The sequence below is a fragment of the Mustelus asterias genome, chromosome 23, assembly GCF_964213995.1.
Source record: "Mustelus asterias chromosome 23, sMusAst1.hap1.1, whole genome shotgun sequence".
NCBI classification, from domain to species: Eukaryota; Metazoa; Chordata; class Chondrichthyes; order Carcharhiniformes; family Triakidae; genus Mustelus; species Mustelus asterias.
In genome coordinates, this window is record NC_135823.1 from 44,606,457 (window position 1) to 44,625,506 (window position 19,050).

The window sequence follows — 19,050 nt, forward strand, 5'->3', positions numbered from 1 at the left end:
CCCACCTTAGGTTTCCCAGTGGAGGGGGGGTGGAACCAATGGGAAATCACATTGACAGTGGCGGAATCAGAATATCCTGCTGCTGGCCAATGGCGTGCAACTCCTGCCACCAAGAAACATGTCAGGGTATCACAGCTGATATTAATTTAAGTATATCATCAATATTGAAAGTAATGCTTTACTTGAATCCCAAGTGAATCAGTAGTTGGGGCAATTGGACAGAGAAGGTGTCTGCTTTATGACTCCTCCACAATTGGAAAAATATTGAGAGGCTGCTCCCAGTACTTGTCTGCATTATTTCTGATGTTCTGAAAGGAAACTGGAACAGTTATACCCTTCTAAACCAAATTACACCATTCTTTAGTAAGTTATAGTAATAGCTTATAGTTGAGAATGTGTTCAACATTATCCCATTCCCGTTGATCATCAGGATAGGCAGCTAGTGCACCCTCACAATGCACCCTGAGCAGACGTGTGATACTGCTTAGCTAAGGCACTGTGAACGGTTCCCCAGTTACTATTAGTAAAAACTTTGCCTAACCGATAAGCAGCTGTCAAGCCGCTAGTTTTAACTGTACTCCGAAGGACCTTCCCAATTGGAACCGTAACATTGCCACTCTGGGATGCCTGTCGGATCCAGTCATTACACTGGCTGAGTGAGGTAACCAGATCCAGATGCAGAATCACCAGCAGAAGATGTCTAAAATGTTCCAGACTCCAGCACTTACAACAAGTTTCTAACTTGTCAAGGTTGCATCACATCCACCTGGCCTTATCACACAGGCTGTGGGGCCAGATAGATTTAATATTCACTTTGCCTAAGGGTGAAAGCGGAACTGCAGGCTGACAGGCAGGAACAGGAGCTACAGTCCCAGAACTTGCAAAACAATGCAGCCGTAGCAGTCCAGCAGAGGATGTAGTGAATGTGATGCAAAGCGACGCCAACAATGTGGGTTCAATTCCCGTATCAGCTGAGGTTATTCATGAAGGCCCTGCCTTGTCAACCTTGCCCCTTGCCTGAGGTGTGGTGACCTTCCAGTTAAATCACCACCAGTCAGCTCTCCCCATCAAAGGGAAGAGAAGCCTATGGTCAACTGGGACTGTGGCGACTTTTCCTTTACCTTTTTACATCTTCCCTGAGGCGACGAGTAGGTTCTTCACCGAAAGGGAGCCATCGAATTCCAAACCCATAACTATTATGGACATATGGAGCACCCGGGCCAATGATTATGTGCTGGGGTGCATTAAATCATGAAGGAATCAGGTGGAGTAGGGGGTATTGTCCTGAATGTCCCAATCAATCTGTGGGACCCCTTCCTCCTGGCAATCAGGAATTATAGTGCCACGGGCTCTAGCTGTCCCAGCAGTATCAAAACCCCCAGAAACTACCACTTGATCAAGAAGGGGCTTGGGAATTGGATTAAAGCATTGAGTGGGATCCTCCAAGACCAAGCCTATTCCTGCTGGCTGGGCCATTATTTCAGAGCCGAATCTTCGCCCCTTCCAAACTTACAAACTCAAATAGGCTTTCTGGACAGAACTTTAAGCATAGGATTCTACAGCAGTGAAGGACCATCCGAAATGTGTCTTTTGAAGAACATATCTGGGATGCCATTTGAAGTGGATTATATCTCTAGCTCCATGAAATCCTCAATGATCTTTCTGTTCCCTATCTATGCAAGCATACCTCACCCAATAACCCTCCAAGACCTCTACGTCCCTTCAATTCTTTCATATTCCCGATTTTCATCACTTCACCATTGGTGATTGTGCCTTCAGCTGTCGAGGCCCTAAGTTCTGGATTTTCCTCGCTATGTTTCTACCTCTATCTCCCTCCTCCTTTAAGTTCCTCTTTGACCAAGTTTTTGGTCACTTGTCCTAATATCTCTAGGCAGTATCAAATATTGTTCTGCGAACGATCGTGTAGAATGCTTCGGGGGTTTTTTTTGCTCTATTAAAGGTGTTATATAAATGCAAATTTTTGGTTATTGGTGGTTTCTGTTATAAATAAGTTGTGTTGAATTTAACATGGAAATCACTTTCTCTGCAGCTTACAGCTATGCATTGGCTAATCACAGCATTAACCCTGACCTGTCTGATGGGCACGGCCAGCTCGATCCATATTTCTGCTTTTAACATCAGAACCTTTGGAGACAGCAAGATGTCACATCCCACCGTTGCAAACATCATTATTAATGTAAGATCATAGTACCAATTTACAGTATTACAGCTTGGATGTCATTGTAAAGTTAGATCACAGTTAATAATATCGAAATAGAAAACATCATGCTCGAAATGGTCAGGCAGCAATTGCAGAGAGAGAAACAGAATTAACAATACTGGTTGATCCCCTTCTGTCGGAAGTGAATATTATTGAAATCCTGCAGTAAAGTTTACAATCCTGACTTCCTCGCTAATGGTCATTTTCAATAACATTTGATGAAGGAGAAAAAATGGTTTCCACACAAATCATTTCCCTCTTTTATGTTAACCATTTCTATTTTCCTCCACAACTCTCAACTCTCTACAAAGCTTAAGCGTACCCGATATTTGAACACAAAATGCTGGAAACTCTCAGCAGTTCTGGCAGCATCCACGGAGAGAGAATAGAGCCCAGTGTTTCGAGTCTGGATGACCCTTCATCAGAGCCCAGATTCCAGCATCCACAGTATTTTGCTTTTATCTGATATTTGAGGATGTTTTCCTTACCTCGTGCCTCACTCTGGACAGAATGTAAAATGAAGTTTATTGTCTCAGAGGTGACCCTGCTCTCTCCTCTACCTTCAATCACTTCCTCACAACTGTTCTGGCTATCCTTCATTTTATTGGTAGTATTTTGATTGGTACTTATCTGCATCCTATTCTATTGCTTCTTCCAATCTCCAAATATGCAGATTGATATGTTTGCTGTGTTAAAATTAAGATCTCCAGTTACTGCTCTAACTTGTTATTCATTCCAAGGGGGTGGGCTTTGGCTAGAGTTGGGCTCACTGACCTTGGACAGGAGCTGCCAGCTACTGAGGTGAGCTGGTTAAAAGTCCTGCCTAGGTGCTTTGTCCCAGCTGTAAAATAAATCAAAAACAGCCCTCTAACCCTCACTGCTCATAGCCTCTCACCCCCGCACTCTCCTCTTGTCCCAAATCATTCAACCTCCAGCCACTCCCTGTGGGCCCTCATATCTTCCTTATGCCCCTCTACTCGCCCCTATTGCCTTTTTGGTTCGTTTGCCAACCAATGCCCCCCTCCCCACCACCCTACACACTCTGTGCCAATTCACCAGGAGCAGACCTCAGGTGCCATTCTGAGATGAAAGAAAAAATCTAAGTGTCTACAGCAGATTTTATTTAAAAAAACACTCATTAATAAAGCCCCATTCAATACATTTAAATCCCTTCAAGTACTTAATCCCTCAAGAAAACACACATTTGTATTTATAACTCTACATCAAAGATTTGGAGCTTTCAATCAAACTGTGAACTTACAAGCCCCCAGTGTGATTATAAAAGGTTGTGGAATCATGCAGCACTATCCTATAGTGATAACTTTCAGGCTAATATCAACAAACAGCTAATGAAACATTGATTTTTTTTCAACCACAGAGTGTATTTTTTCAAAAACTTAAGGATTTAAATACTTTGACAGCTTGACAGTTTCACTGAGTCAATCTTTATGCACATTCATGCCTAATTTTAAAAATCACAAAGGACACATGTTCTCTTCCACAGGGTGCCTGGACCTCTCCAAATGCGTACCTTACCTCGCCAAGTAACTCCAGCAGCTTTAGATCTTTTGCGCAAATGTATAAATCCCAAATATCATGTCCCATCCTTGAAAACTGGATCTGTTTGAAGGCGTCTGCACTTCTACATGTGCAGCTGCCTCTGTGACCCATGGAAATGCAAACGACAACTTGCTCCTGCTCCCCCTGGCGAAAATGGTGGGCACCGGGTTCGGGAGTGGGATTTTCAGAATCAGAGCTTTGGTGCTATTTTGGTTTAAGCTGCAGTGCCCTTCCAAACCTGTGCAAATTCAGGTCTATGCTGTTAGTTGTGGTTTGCAAGTTTATTGTTTCATGACAGAAATAGAGAAAGAACTTGCATTAATATATAATGCTTATCACGTTCCTACCACATTCCCAAATTGCTTCACAGACAAAGAGCAATTTTGAGTCGTAGTGATTGTTATAACTTAGGCAAATATGGCTGGCAATTTCACATGATGAGATTCCACAACCAGCAATGAAATAATGAGATCATGGTGGGGAAATTAGTTTGTGTACTATCGCTTCTAGTGGTACCATGCAGCACTCCCTCAGTACTGCACTGAAATGTCAGCCAATTGACATGCTCAAGTTTTTGGAGTGGGTCTCAAATCCATGACTTTCTGGCTGAAGAGGAGAGAGTGCTGCCAAGGATGAAGGGCCATGCTAAATACAAAATACTGTGTAAATTGCAACAAATTACGGATGTTAAGTCCTTTGCCTAAAGTAGCAGGTTAGATATCAGCGCGTTTTTTCTTCACATTGATTAGGTATTGCACTCCACAATTAACAGCCACAGTTAGGAAATCCCTGTGGCCTAGTGGTATAGGTCACTGAACTGGTAATCTACCAACCTAGAGCAATCCTCTGGAGTTACAGGCTTGAATCCTGCCATGGTAAATTTGTCCTGTGCCAGACATGGGTGAGCTGACAAAAGAAGAAATATATTTATCGTGAGCCATCCATGTCTTTAAAAGTTGTGACAAATTTGTAAGGAGGTCGGCTATGAATAACAAATATAAAAATACAGGCACAAAACTAACAAGGCTCAGCTGTGACTGGAGATTAGAAAAGTACTTTTACTCACAGACTGCTGGATGTGTTGAACATATTCCCACCGAAAGGACTTAGTGCCACGCTAATTAATTCTTCATCATAAAGTTGGGTAAGTAAACAGAAATGGAACTGAAGGCTATAGCGATAAATATAAGCACAAGTTTTGGGGATTTTCACAGTAACTTCAATGCAGTGTTAATGTAAGCCTATTAGTGACACTAATAAATAAACTTAATTCAACGTAAATAGTCAGATACCTCATTGGGAGCAGGTGATTGTTCTGTTTTAAGATAGCATGTTGTTAGTCTCACCGTCATTTTTATTTTAATACCAAAGATAAATGCTCAGTCTTACTTTGGTCTGGTGGATTTTTGAGCGGCAGAATTGTAGGCAATCGTGGCTTGTCCGCAAAACCTCTCATGCCATAATTCTGAAGTGAGGTTAAAAGTAGTTTAACCAGTCGAGCCACATGACATGAAAATTGGGCCAATCCCGGGGTGTGGTGAGGAGCCAAATGTGAACATTCCAATTCACTGACAAGGTCATTCCCGGAGTTTGAATGAGGAACTGCAGGTTCACGGCGTAAAAAACAAATTTTCCTTTGATATGTGGGGCAGAATTTTCCAACGGGCATCGGTTTTCTACTGTTGGGAGGTCCCGAGCCTGCACTGACTGGAAACCAGGCCTGAGGAGCTGTTTCCCGAAGGGGGCCTCCTAGTTTGCAGCCTCTGTTTAAGTAAAGCTCCAGAAGCTGCTGGCTCTAGAGCCTTGGCAGCCCAGCAGAGAAAGGTGGGCACTGCTGAGTGTCTCGATGTGGCACTCGCTATTGTCCCAGAAGCACTGCTTCCACCCCCATTCCCCACTCCTCCCCTCCTCACCCAAGGACCTGGAAAGCAGTGCCCTAGAACTTAACCTCAGGGTTTTGGAACCATAATCAAGGAGGACACCTAATCCTCTTAATTCAAAGTCACTTAGTTCAAATTACTGGATAATTCAGTTATTCCCATGGAATAAATTACTTTGAATTATCAATTAGCTGTAAATTACAATCCAACCTTCAAACAATGATTGCATCACCTGATCTTGCACTTTGCACTAAAAAATGAATACTTATATTAATTCCTTAATTGGCCCTGTCATTCTATGTGCTCATTTTATGAAAGAGAATGAAATGCAAAGTTGAGCAGAAGATCAGAACTTCTCACCAATGTTGCTTTATTTAAAACGTTCCTTGGTCAGCCAGTTTTAAGCTGTTTCAAAACCTTTGAGCACAGCATAGTAATCTTAGGTTCTCAGGTGTAGATTGTGTTTCCTGGCATCTCTATATCCCAACAATGGCAATATTGAACAAATTAGTGTAACTATTGCAGGAAAATCCATTTTGTCTTCCAGAATTTAGCTGCTTCATCTTTAAGACAGTTCAGTTCAGCAGATGACTTCATTCTTACCCCATCATTTCAATTCCCAAATGGAAATCTACCTCATCTTTCTCTGAAAGTTTATTAATGAGATCTTAACAAACAGCAGTTGGCTTGTTATGAAAAAAAAACCTTATTATCTTAAGAGCATAAGATATAGGAGCAGAATTAGGTCATTCTGGCCATGGAATCTGCTCCGCCATTTGATCATGGCTGATATGTTTCTCAATTCTTTTCTATCGCCCCGCCTTTTCCTCTTAACTTTTGATCCTCTTACCAATCAAGAACCTATCTATCTCTCTCTTAAATATACTCAATGATCTGGCCTCCACAGTCTTCTGTGGAAACGAATTCCATAGATTCACCATCCTCTGGCTGAAGAAATTCCTCCTCATCTCAGTTCTAAAGGGTCATCCCTTTATTCTGAGGCTGTGCCCTTGAATCCGAGTCTCTCCTACTAATGGAAACATCTTCCCCCCGTCCACTCTATCCAGGCCTTTCAGTATTCTGTAAGCTTCAATGAGATTCCCCCCTCATCCTTCTAAAAGCCATCGCCTACAGACCCAGAGTCCTCAAACACTGTTCATATGTCAAGCCTTTCACACATATTTCACACAGAGGGTCGTGGGGGCCTGGAATGTGTTGCCGGGCAAGGTGGTGGAGGCGGACACACTGGGAACGTTTAAGACTTATCTAGACAGCTATATGAACGGAGTGGGAATGGAGGGATACAAAAGAGTGGTCTAGTTTGGACCAGGGAGCGGCGCGGGCTAATTGTTCCTGGTTTCTCGTTTCAAGGCTTCATTCTATGATCATCTTGCTGGTGCCAGTACAGAGTGAGACTGCGGATAGTTGGGAACCTGTCTCGGGGGCAGGGAATTCATATGGTGTTCGTGGAAGTGGAAATGACTAGGGTTGGGAAGCATTTTCCGATCGGGGCCATTGTGATCTCCTGGACTCGTTTCGATCGCCTCAGGGGGTCGGAGAGGAATTTCCCAGATTTTTTTTCCCCATATTGGCCCTGGGGTTTTTCACTCTGGGTTTTCGCCTCTCCCTGGAGATCACATGGTCTGGAATGGGGGGGTGGGGGTAAGTTAATAGGTTGTAATGAACAAAGCATCGTAGCTGTGAGGGACAGCTCGGTGGATAGGATATTGGTATGTAGATAGGCTGGAAAATTGGGCGGGGATTCAGGATTCAATCCTGGACCGGGGAGCGGCGCGGGCTTGGAGGGCCGAAGGGCCTGTTCCTGTGCTGTATTGTTCTTTGTTCGTTGTTCTTTGTTCTTTCATTCCTGGGATCATTCTCGTGAACCGCGTCTGGAACTTCTCCAAGGCCAGCACATCCTTCCTTAGATACGGGACCCAAAATTGCTCACAATATTCCAAATGTGTTCTGACCAGAGTCTTATACAGCCTAGCAGTACATCCCTGTGTTTGTATTCTGAATGCTAACATTGCATTTGCCTTCCTAACTACCAAATCAACCTGTAAGTTAACCTTAAGAGAATCCTGAACCAGGACTCATAAGGAAGAGTGAGGGTCACAAAATGGGGGTTTGGCTGATGTCCAGGTCATCTATCATTGTAATCTTCTCCCTAAAGCAGGAATGAACATTTTGTTTCTGTGTTGGGGAGAACAATGAGTAATTTGGGGAACTTTCCATTCCATTATTATTCATTTTAAACTATGTAAAAAGTTGAGGAAATAGGTTAAAGTTTATTTATTAGTCACAAGTAGGCTTACATTAACACTGCAATGAAGTTACTGTGAAAATCCCCTAGTCGCCACACTCCGGCACTTGCTTGGATATACTGAGGGAGAATTTAGCATGGCCACTGCACCTAGCCAGCACATCTTTCGGACTGTGGGAGGAAACCGGAACACCCGAAGGAAACCCACACAGACACGGGGAGAACTTGCAGACTCCACACAGACAGTGACCCAAGCCGGGAATGAAACCCGGGTCCCTGGTGCTGTGAGACAGAAGTGCTAACCACTGTGCCACCGTGCCAGTCTGTTTCATTCTACTTTCAAATGTATACATGATTTGTACAATTCTTCTTGCTCCATTCCAAAGAAATTCATCTTCTGCCTTTTATTTCTTTGCAGCTTATTCAAAGATATGACATTATCCTAATACAAGAAGTCCGTGATGCTGATTTAAGTGCTGTAAAGATCCTAATGAACAAACTCAATCGGTATGGTCATCAATTACATAGCGACATTTGTGAATGTTTTTTTAGTTATATTGTATTACTGATCCTGGACAGAATTGAGAGACAAATCTTGAATTATATTTTCCTGGAATGGAAGTACAGATCAGGCATGGTCTGATAGATTGTCGGGGCAGACTGGGAGGGCTGAATGGTGAATAGCAGTTGCAATATTCCTATGGCAGAATCTGCCTGTAAATATTGTATAAATCCAGACCAAAATAAGAAGGCTGCTTAAGGTCCAACAGGAACTTACATTGCCGCAAGTTATTAGTCACCTGATTACTGCTTAAACATTAAAATTAATCAATACACACAACAGAAGTGGTAATAGTAACTTGAAATACCGAAGTAATGTTCCCCAAACAATCAGATTTTACATGAAATTTGACAGTGAACCGACACAAAGTGTTGGCAGTTGGGCATTTTTATTATAACTGATTGATCCTCATTCCTGCTGGAGTGTGGCGACTAGGGGATTTTCACAGTAACTTCATTGCAGTGTTAATGTAAGCCTACTTGTGACTAATAAATAAACTTTAACCTATTTCCTCAACTTTTTACATAGTTTAAAATGAATAATAATGGAATGGAAAGTTCCTCAAATTACTCATTGTTCTCCCCAACACAGAAACAAAATGTTCATTCCTGCTTTAGGGAGAAGATTACAATGATAGATGACCTGGACATCAGCCAAACCCCCATTTTGTGACCCCCACTCTTCCTTATGAGTCCTGGTTCAGGATTCTCTTAAGGTTAACTTACAGGTTGATTTGGTAGTTAGGAAGGCAAATGCAATGTTAGCATTCATTTCGAGAGGACCAGAATACAAAAGTAGGGATGTACTGCTAGGCTGAACATGTCCATGTCTTGTTTAAGATATGCTGTGAATGTGAGTTTCCAGCCTAAAGTCATCAAAAGGATTTAATAGATTTTTTTAAATGATCTAGGGTTTGGATAGGTTGAATTTTGTTATTCTATTTTCTCTGGTTGGAGGTCAGTATTGTCAGTTCATTTGCCCAACCACCACCTCCACCCCCCCCCCTCCCCCACCCAGGGCCAACTGCCACATTCCTCAGTTTATCCTCTGACAATCTCTACCTTCGTTCTGCCATTCACACCTTTCGATTTCTTAATGGACGCCTTTAGCACCGTTCTCAGCCTTTATCATCACTATTTACATTCCCTTTGTTCAATTACATCCCCCCCTGCCACCCCCATAATATAAATCATGTCCTATTTTCTTTGTTTTTATAGCTCTGATGAAGGGTCATCCTGACTCAAAATGTCGGCTCTATTCTCTCTCCACAGATGCTGAGTTTTTCCAGCATTTTCTGTTTTTGTCACAGGCACACACCCCGGACTGAGAATCCGACAGCCGGGCAGCTATTTGAAACAGTCAGGGTTGCCGAACACTGTGCACCAGAGTCGCAGCCAAACATCCAGGCCACAGTGTCAGTTTGGTCATGTATGTTGACGATATCCATCTTCGTCTCACTGCCACCTCTATCGACCTTTCATTGCCTCTACATTATTGGGCTGTTTGTCCAACATCCAGCAGTAAATCATGATGTGGAGATGCCAGCGTTGGATTGGGGTGGGCACAGTAAGGAATCTCACAACATCAGGTTAAAGTCCAACAGGTTTATTCAGAATCACGAGCTTTCAGAGCACTGCTCCTGCATCACCTGATGAAGGAGCAGCGCTCCGAAAGCTCATGATTCTAAATAAATCTGTTGGACTTTAACTGGTGTTGTGAGACTTCTTACAGCAGTAAATCAGCAGAGGTTTTCTCCAACTAAAAATTATGGGAGGGTCTCAGTCCCTGTCACCAACTCTGTTCTCTTGCCAGTTACCCCCACCCTCCTCGTTGGCACCTATCCAAGCTGATTCAGATGTGACTTGTCACAGCTTTTATTTTGAAAGAGAAGGTGGATGACTCACCAGCCGAAACGGTGAAACCAGGCTTATTCTAATCAGCAAATTCAAGTGTTAGATAAAAAAACTGGGAAGTTTATCCATTCTGTCACTTTTTTTGCTCTTTATTATTTGATCTAATAACTTCAATAGGTATTGAAGATATTTACTGATCAAATTTGTGGGAACCAGCCAATGCTTTTATTGAAGTTTGATATTTTTGTGTTGTACCTCTTGAATCCTTCACAAAAGATCCAGGAAATGTAAATTAGTCAATCTACACTGGATAAGTGGTTGCTTATTTTGAGATTTCAACATATATGACTCATTTTTTGATATCCTCCAGTGCTTCTGCCCAGGCCTTCTCATACATTACCAGTATTCCACTTGGACGCAGCAGTTATAAAGAGAGATATCTCTTTATTTACAGGTATGCTCATGCCTAGGTAAAACCAGAAAGTTATTTTGAAACACTTCCCATTGGAGTGTAGAAGCTTCTTCCCGTGCTGTTATAATGACAACCATTCTCATCTGAATAGAAACTCAGTGGTGTCTGTGGTCGACAATTATCTCTACAGTGACGCTTCTAACACCGGCCAAGACGCTTTCAATCGTGAACCATTTCTTGTGAAGTTTTCATCACCCTATTCAGGTAAAGTATTTCTGTACTACAAGATCAAAATAGGGAAAGAAATGCTTCATTGTAGACTTCCTTGGTGGCTTTCTTTTCAGACAGAACACTAATAAACAGCGGGGTGTTTAGCTGAGATTGAGGGCAGAGACGTCATTAGAAGTAAAGTTGTGTAAAGTTGCTTTGTGCTAGATATAATTTGCACTTGAAATGTATCAATCTCTTGCGATGATTTGGTCAATTTCAGGAAAATTGCACTGATGAAGGTGTAGCCTAGCAGGAACTCCAGGCCATGTTCTGTGGGGAACATCAAAAGCCTTCCAGTGAGTGAGATGGGGTAAATATTATTGTTCATATGGGTGGCATGGCGGCACAGTAGTTAGCACTGCTGTCTCACAGCTCTAGGGACCCGGGTTCAATTCCGGCCTTGGGTGACTGTCAGTGAGGAGTTTGCACATTCTCCCTGTGTCTGTGTAGGTTTCCTCTGGGTGCTCCAGTTTCTTCCCACGGTCCAAAGGTATGCAGGTTAGATTGATAAACCATGCCAAATTGCCCCTTAGTGTCCCAAGATGTGTAGGTTAAATGGATTAGCCATGATAAATGTGCAGGGTTACGGGGGTAAGGAGGGGGTTAGGGCCTGGGTAAGATGCTCTGTTGGAGAGTCGGTGCAGACCCGATGGGCCAAATGGCCTCTTCTGCACTGTAGGGATTCTATAAACTCAAGAGCAAGAAACTATATGGATCAATCTCTTCATTTTTACTTCCTGTTGTTATTTCTGAAGAAAATGGTGCTGTGTTTTATTTCACTTACGAAAGTGAATAAGATCAAATGTTCTTTCTTACGAGTGCTTGATTTAGATATTTCCCCTTTGTCCTTTTCCCTTCTTTAGTCATTCGTGACTTTGTTATCATGCCGATGCACACATCACCTTCAGTAGCAGTCAGGGAAATCGATGCCCTGTATGATGTCTTTCTTGATGCTAAGAAGAAGCTGGGGACTGATGTAAGCAATAAAATCCAGAAATATTAATGAAGAAAGATTCATTACTTTAAATAATTATGAGTTAAAATAATGCATCTTCATTCATGGCCCACACAGAACATGCTGATCATGGGTGATCTAAATGCAGATTGTTCTTATGTCAAACCAAATGACTGGGCTCACATTCGACTACGCAAGGATAGGCAATTCCAATGGCTTATCCCGGACTCTGCAGATACCACTACAACCATCACTACAAAATGTGCTTATGACAGGTAAAAGATAATTCTGGCAATAATGTTTTGTTACGTTATTAAATATACCATATAATATGACAATGGCATGATTGCATTGAATATCCCATTGTTCAAAACACTAATTTGGGGGCAGCATGGTGGCGCAGTGGTTAGCACTGTTGCCTCACAGCGCCAGGGCCCTGGGTTCAATCCCAGTCTTGGGTGACTGTTCTCCCCATGTCTGCGTGAGTTTAGCAGATTTAAAACAGAGATGAAGAGAAATTGCTTCTCTCAAAGGATGAGTCTGTGCAGTGCAGTGCCCAGAGTGCAGTGGATGCCGGGGCATTGAGTACATTTAAGGAGGAGATAGACAGATTTTTAATTTGGAATGGGTTGAAGGGTTTTGGACAGTAGGCAGGAAAGTGGGAGTTGAGGCCGGGACAAGGTCAGCCATGACCATATTGAATGGTGGAGCAGACTCGAGGGGCTGAATTGCCTACTCCTGCTTCTAGTTCTTATGTTCTTAAAAGCAGATGAAGCAACTGGGGTGGGCTCAGACAGGAGCCTCAAGCATAAACCAATCAGGGTCCGGATGCAGCTCATCCTTCCCTTTGTATTCCAGCCTGTGATGGAACACAAATAACAGTCACTCCAATGGCTACCGAATTTGTGCTTCTATCTGATTTTATTTCTTAGAGTTGGTGCATTTATGCACAGAACTCTTATTTAAGGAACTGTCTCTACCCTGTCCATCTACCGCTGGTGCATTTTTCACACTTTTTGACCAATTCCACATTTAGTTGCTGATTTTCTACAGTGGAGTCCATACCTCCAGCTGGTACAACTCCTGTCTCTTCCAGCACCTGTGTCATGAAATCGAACCCATTCTCCGGCCACACATTTACTTTCCTCACCTGTTTATCCCTATACAAATTACTACATCACTCAGGTAGAAATCCACAGATTTCTTATTCTTATTGAAGTCACATTTCGTTTAAGTATTTGTTTCATTCCCTAATTAAAGTTGCTAGTTAGGTTCATGCTGTTGTCTCATATTTATTAATTTCTATTTTGTTTTGTGGAGGAGCCCTTTAAGCAGCATACCGTCATGTGTTAAAGTACGAATAAATAATTCAACATTCAGTTTTTGTTCATCCTTCTTCTTCTGCACTGAATTCCCACTCTCTCCAAATTCCCATTTTAGAAGTCCTCTGTTCATTTTCAAAGCAGTTTACAACTTGAACCGAACTTCTATCATTAGTTCAGTTCACCTTCGGGGAGGCGACAGAGGTATATTTAAGAAATAAATAACTATCTGGTTGAGAACTAAAGGGCTTACTGTTAACAGAATCCCTGCAGTGCAGAAGGAGGCCATTTGGCCCATTGAGTCTGCACCGACCACATTCCCACCCAGGCCCTATCCCCATAACCCCATGCATTTACCCTTGCTAGTCCCCCTGACACGAAGGGGCAATTTAGCATGGCCAATCCATCTAACCCACACATCTTTGGATGCATCACTGGGTTTTGTTATTGCATAAGTTGATCTGGCAACATGCCATCTCAATTGCCACAAATGTAAGATGCTCAGAATGCTTAACACTACCACTGATGTTAAGCAGCCTGAAAAGGTAGCTGCAGCAGACTCAGGTTTGTAACACAATCACACATTATTTTGGTTTGAAATGTATATTTTGAATACACTTAGGTAGCATGCAGCAGGGGCTCTCACTAAACACACAAAACTTGTATCAAATGAATTAGTTCAACTTGAAGATGTGACTTATGAAAGTCACTGAGGATTCATTAACACTAATCTGTGATCCTCAAGAAACGTTGGGACCTAAATTATGTCCAAGTTAAAGTTAGATCCTGACTGGAGTTAAACTTGAACGTTAAGTCGGGCAGCATGGTCGACGCAGGCTGGAGGGCCGAAGGACCTGTTCCTGTGCTGTAATGTTCTTTGTTCTTTGTTTTGTCTCAATATGACAGAATTATTTTATCTCAAACCTTATTTTCTTTTGCTTCATAACTTATTTTATATAAAATGCTCTCTCCTCTGCCTCAAGATGTCTTTGCAACATGCCTCATTTGAGAGGATGGACAAGAAATTAGAGCTGTAGCCAACTGCTAGGCTGCGTGCGAGTCTTCAGATTTCCCTTCCCATCTTGTAAAAATAACCGTTCCCTTTTCTAAACATCAACATGATGCCATAGCAATAACTGAATGTTCACTATTTGTGAATCACAGGCATGATCTCACAACCTACCAAACCATCATACAGGAATTTAGGTAAGATGTGAGACTTCTGTCAGTGGCAGCATTCTCACTCTGAATCAAAAGGTTTTGGGCCGTTGCCTGATTCTAAAGACGTGAGCATATAATCCAGGATGACACTTTAGTGCAACATCGAGGAAATGCTGCACTCTCAGGGGTGCAGTCTTTTGGATGAACCATTAGGAAGGCAAATGGTATGTTGACCTTTATCACAAGAGGAATTGAGTACAGAGTGAAGACATCTTGCTTCAATTGTATAGAACTTTGTTTAAACCACACGTGGAGTATAGTGTACAGTTTTGGTCTCCTGACCTAAGGATATACTTGCCATAGAGGGAGTGCAGTGGAGGTTCACCAGACTGATTCTTGGGATTGCAGAACTGTCCTCTGAGATGAGTTTGAGGAGATTGCATTCTCTACAGCTTAGAAGAATGAGGGGTGATCTCAATGAAACATAGAAAATTGCTAAGGGGTGAGACAGGGTAGATGCAGAAGGGATGTTTACCCTGGCTGGGGGCCTAGAACCAGGGGACATAATCTTAAAATTAGGACTGAGCTGAGGAGCGATTTCTTCATTCAGAAGGCAGTGAATTTTTGGAATTCTGTATCTCAGAGGGCTGTGGAAGCTCAATCATTGAGTACATTCAAGACTGAGATCGGTAGGTTTCTAGATACTAATGGTAAAAAGGGATATGGAGATGGTGAGGGAAAATGGTTCTGAAATAGATGATCAGCCATGACCTAGTTGAATGGCGGAGCAGGCTTGAGAGGCTGAATAGCCTACTCCTGCCCCAAGCTCCTATGCACCCAGCTGCCATCACAGAACAACCACACACACAAAATCCCATGGAATTATTTAAGGAAAAGCAGGGGATTTCTCCCAGTCTCTTGGCCAATCTTCATTGCACAGCTAACAACCTGGTCATTTATTTAACTGCTTTTTTTTGGGACCAATTTATCTGGGATACTTCCTGACGTTCCAATAGTGACTCCACTTAATTGGTTGTAAGGAACTTTGGGATGAGTGAAAGACGCTGCATAAAAGCCAAATGATGTCTTTCAATGTGCCACCTCACTAACTCTGAGTGAATTAGAGTTCCCAAGAAAGCCTGTGGAAGAAGCTTAACTTGAACTCTCCAGGAGAATAAACCGAGGTATACTGAGTAAATGTTGTGATATTCATTTCCTTTTATGTAATGAATGTATTTCTCCCCTTCTCCAGAATCATAGCTGTTGGTTCAGAAATGAAAAATGCTATAATTGATGGATCAGCTATTGTTTATAATTTCACGAGTGTGCTGAATCTCAATAATAAAATGGTAAGTTGGGATTTAAGAACTTGATTTATGAATATATCAGAAATCAGTAATGCTTACTTCAGGTAAGGTTGTTTATGGAAGAACTTGACAGAATAGGTTCCTTTGATTCGATTTGTTTTATTATTGTCACGTATTGGGATAGTGCAAAAAGTATTGCTTCTTGTGCACCATAAAGACAAAAATATACCATTCTTGAAGTACATAGGGGAGAAGGGAAGGCGAGGATGCAGAATACAGTGTTGCAGTCACAGATCGGGTGTAGAGAAAGATCAACTTAATATATGACAGGGCCATTTCAGAAGTCTGATGGCAGCAAGGAAGAAGCTGTTCTAGAGTCGGTTGGTACCTGACCTCAGACTTTTGTATCTTTTTCCCGACGGAAGAGGGTGGAAGAGAGTATGTTTAAAGTTTATTTGTTAGTCACAAGTTGGCTTACATTAACACTGCAATGAAGTTACCGTGAAAATCCCCTAGTCGCCACACTCCGACGTCTGTTTGGGTACACTAAGGGACAATTTAGTATGGCCAATGCACCATGTCTGAGGTCCTTGATTATGCTGGCTGCTATTCCGAGGCAGCGAAGTATAAACAGGCTCAATGGATGGGAGGCTGGATGGCGTGATGGACTGGGCTACTACGCTGAGGCCTTGCTCACTGCAATGATTCTGGAAGTATTTGACTGCATTGACCATTGCAAATGCTCAGCGTGTTTCATTTTTCAAGGTTTTCTGCAACATTTAGTGAAATGTTTCTAAACGATTGAAGCTGAAGCTTACTTATTGGGATATTTGCGAATGTAAAATCAGCCATTTACGCAATTGGATAAGCTGTCCCATAGACTAGTCAAGCAACAGCATGGCATAGTAAAGTTTATTTATTAGTCACAAGTAAGGCTTACATTAACACTGCAATGAAGTTACTGTGAAATTCCCCTAGTCGCCACACTCCGGCACCTGTTCGGGTCAATCCACCTAACCAGCACATCTTTCAGACTGTGGGAGAAAACCGGAGCACCCGGAGGAAACCCACGCAGACACGGGGAGAATGTGCAAACTCCACACAGACAGTGACCCAAGCCAGGAATCGAACCCGGGTCCCTGGCGCTGTGAGGCAGTAGTGCTAACCACTGTGCCACTATGCCGCCCATACTCTTAGAATCATACCTTACAGACAATGTCCCAGACACCACCATCACAATTGTTGGGTATGTCCTGACCCACTGGCAGCAGCAGGGCAGACCTGCTAGAGATGGTGGCACAGTGGTATACAGTCAGGAGGAACCTGCCTTTGGGAGTCCTCGACATAGATTCCAGGCTCCAATGAAGTTTCATGGCAGCAAGTCAAACATGAACAAGGAAACTTCCTGCTGATTACCACCTACCATGCACCCAATATACCACCCCCCCTCCGTCCACCCTCTTCAACCCCTCACCGCCTCATGCACAATGGAGGAGAGACCTGCACATCAGTGTAAAAGACAAAATTGAAGCATTTGCAACCATCTATAGCTAGAAGTGCCAGGTCCATCTCAGCCTCCTCCTGAGGTCTCCAGCATCACACATGTCAGTCTTCAGCCGATTCAATTCACTCCACATGATTTCAAGAAACAGCTGAGGCACTGGATACTGCAAAGACTATAGGCCCTGACAATCTTCTGGCTCTATTACTGAAGACTTGTTCTTCTGAGCTCACCCCTAGCCAAGCTGTTCCAGTACAGATACATATTGATATCTATCAGGCAAAGTGGAAAATTGCCCAGGTGTGCCCTGCGCACAAGGATCAAGACAAATCCAACCCGGCCAATTATCTGGGAATTCTGCAATGAGTAACCCATCTCTTGACTCTCCAAAGCCTGTCCACCATCTTCAGGATACAAGTCAGGAGTATGATAGAATATTCTGTACTTGCCTGGATGATGTGATAGAATACTCTCTACTTGCAGCTGTAACTCAAGAAGCTTGACACTATCCAGGACAAAGTAGCCCAGTTGATTGGCACCCCATCCACCATCATCAACATCCATTCTCATTACCACAACACACAGTGGCAGCAGTGTGTACCATCTAAATGATGCACTGCAGCAAATCAGCATCTCCCAAACCTGCAACCTCTACCACCTAGGACAAGGGGAGCAGATGCATGGAGGAATCATTGCCTGCAAGTTCTCCTCCAAACCACACACCATCCTGACTTGGAACACATAGCGGCAGTGAAGGAACAGCACTGAGTTAAAATCCTGGAACTCCCTTCCTAACAGCATTGTGGGTGTAGCTACACTATGGATTACAGCGGTTGGTTTCAACAATGTGGCTCATCACCACTTTCTGAGGGCAATTAGGGATGAGAAATAAATGCTGACCTAACCAGCGATGCCCACATCCTGTAAAGGAATTTTAAAATTGCCTAATTGAGACAAAAGCACCCCAGCATCTCTCAACACTTTGGAATATTCTGGTCCCTGAGAAAATATCCTTTCATCATTATCATGACCTCATTACTTAATGTCTTGGGGGAACCTGGTTAGAGTGTACCTAGCTCCCAATCAGTAGATCCAATGTTAACTTCCAAAAACAAGCTTAATCAGTCTGTGTCTAAGTTATTAAATGAAAAGACGTGATGGTACATTGAAGTTAGATCTTTGAAGTCTTGATCTTTGTTCTCAGGACACACCTGGGCAATTTTCCACTTTGCCTGATAGATATCAATATGTATCTGTACTGGAACAGCTTGGCTACGGGTGAGTTCAGAAGAACAAGTCTTCAGTAATATAGCCAGAAGATTGTCAGGGCCTATAGTCTTTAACTATAAGGGAACAACCATATCAGGGAAATTGTGAAAAGAGAGTACAAAGTGACCACAGAAATCTACAGTTCAATCCACTCAGCCTCCCAAGTGAATGGAGCCAACCTGGACACAACAAGATGAAAGAAAGAGAGAGAGCAGAGACTGAAACAATAATTTGTTCTTTCTTTACAGACTGCTGCAGTTAGTGACCATTACCCTGTAGAGGTACGTCTTGGTGCTGCATAAAGGAGTCACTGACAATGCAAATGTACAACCTCAGCATTTCGTAAAGCCCACTTAAGTCGGCATGATACTTTATAACAAATAAAGTCAAAATATACATAAGCTAGTGTTTTTTGCCTACTTCACAACACATCACGTGCAATCAGTTCCAAATGCATTTCTACTTTTGTCATTTCTGCTACCAATCTTTTAGAAATTAGGTGATGTCTTCC

General features: G+C 42.6%; 1 protein-coding gene across 1 annotated transcript; it reads left to right on the forward strand.

Annotated features, from left to right (window-relative positions):
- Positions 1-2,059: 2,059 nt before the first annotated feature.
- On the forward strand, positions 2,060-19,050 carry dnase1 (deoxyribonuclease I). Its single transcript, XM_078240410.1, has 8 exons — positions 2,060-2,197; positions 8,346-8,434; positions 10,713-10,796; positions 10,906-11,018; positions 11,888-12,000; positions 12,097-12,254; positions 15,715-15,811; positions 18,788-19,050. The coding sequence occupies exons 1-8, from the start codon at positions 2,060-2,062 to the stop codon at positions 18,839-18,841; spliced, it is 846 nt and encodes a 281-aa protein (XP_078096536.1). The 3' UTR covers positions 18,842-19,050.

Excerpts from the sequence above, each read along its gene's own strand:
- dnase1 (XM_078240410.1), top strand. The coding sequence starts at position 2,060 with ATGCATTGGCTAATCACAGCATTAACCCTGACCTGTCTGATGGGCACG. Across the intron at positions 2,198-8,345 it reads TTGCAAACATCATTATTAAT|CTTATTCAAAGATATGACAT; the intron begins GTAAGATCATAG and ends ATTTCTTTGCAG. Across the intron at positions 8,435-10,712 it reads CTAATGAACAAACTCAATCG|TGCTTCTGCCCAGGCCTTCT; the intron begins GTATGGTCATCA and ends GATATCCTCCAG.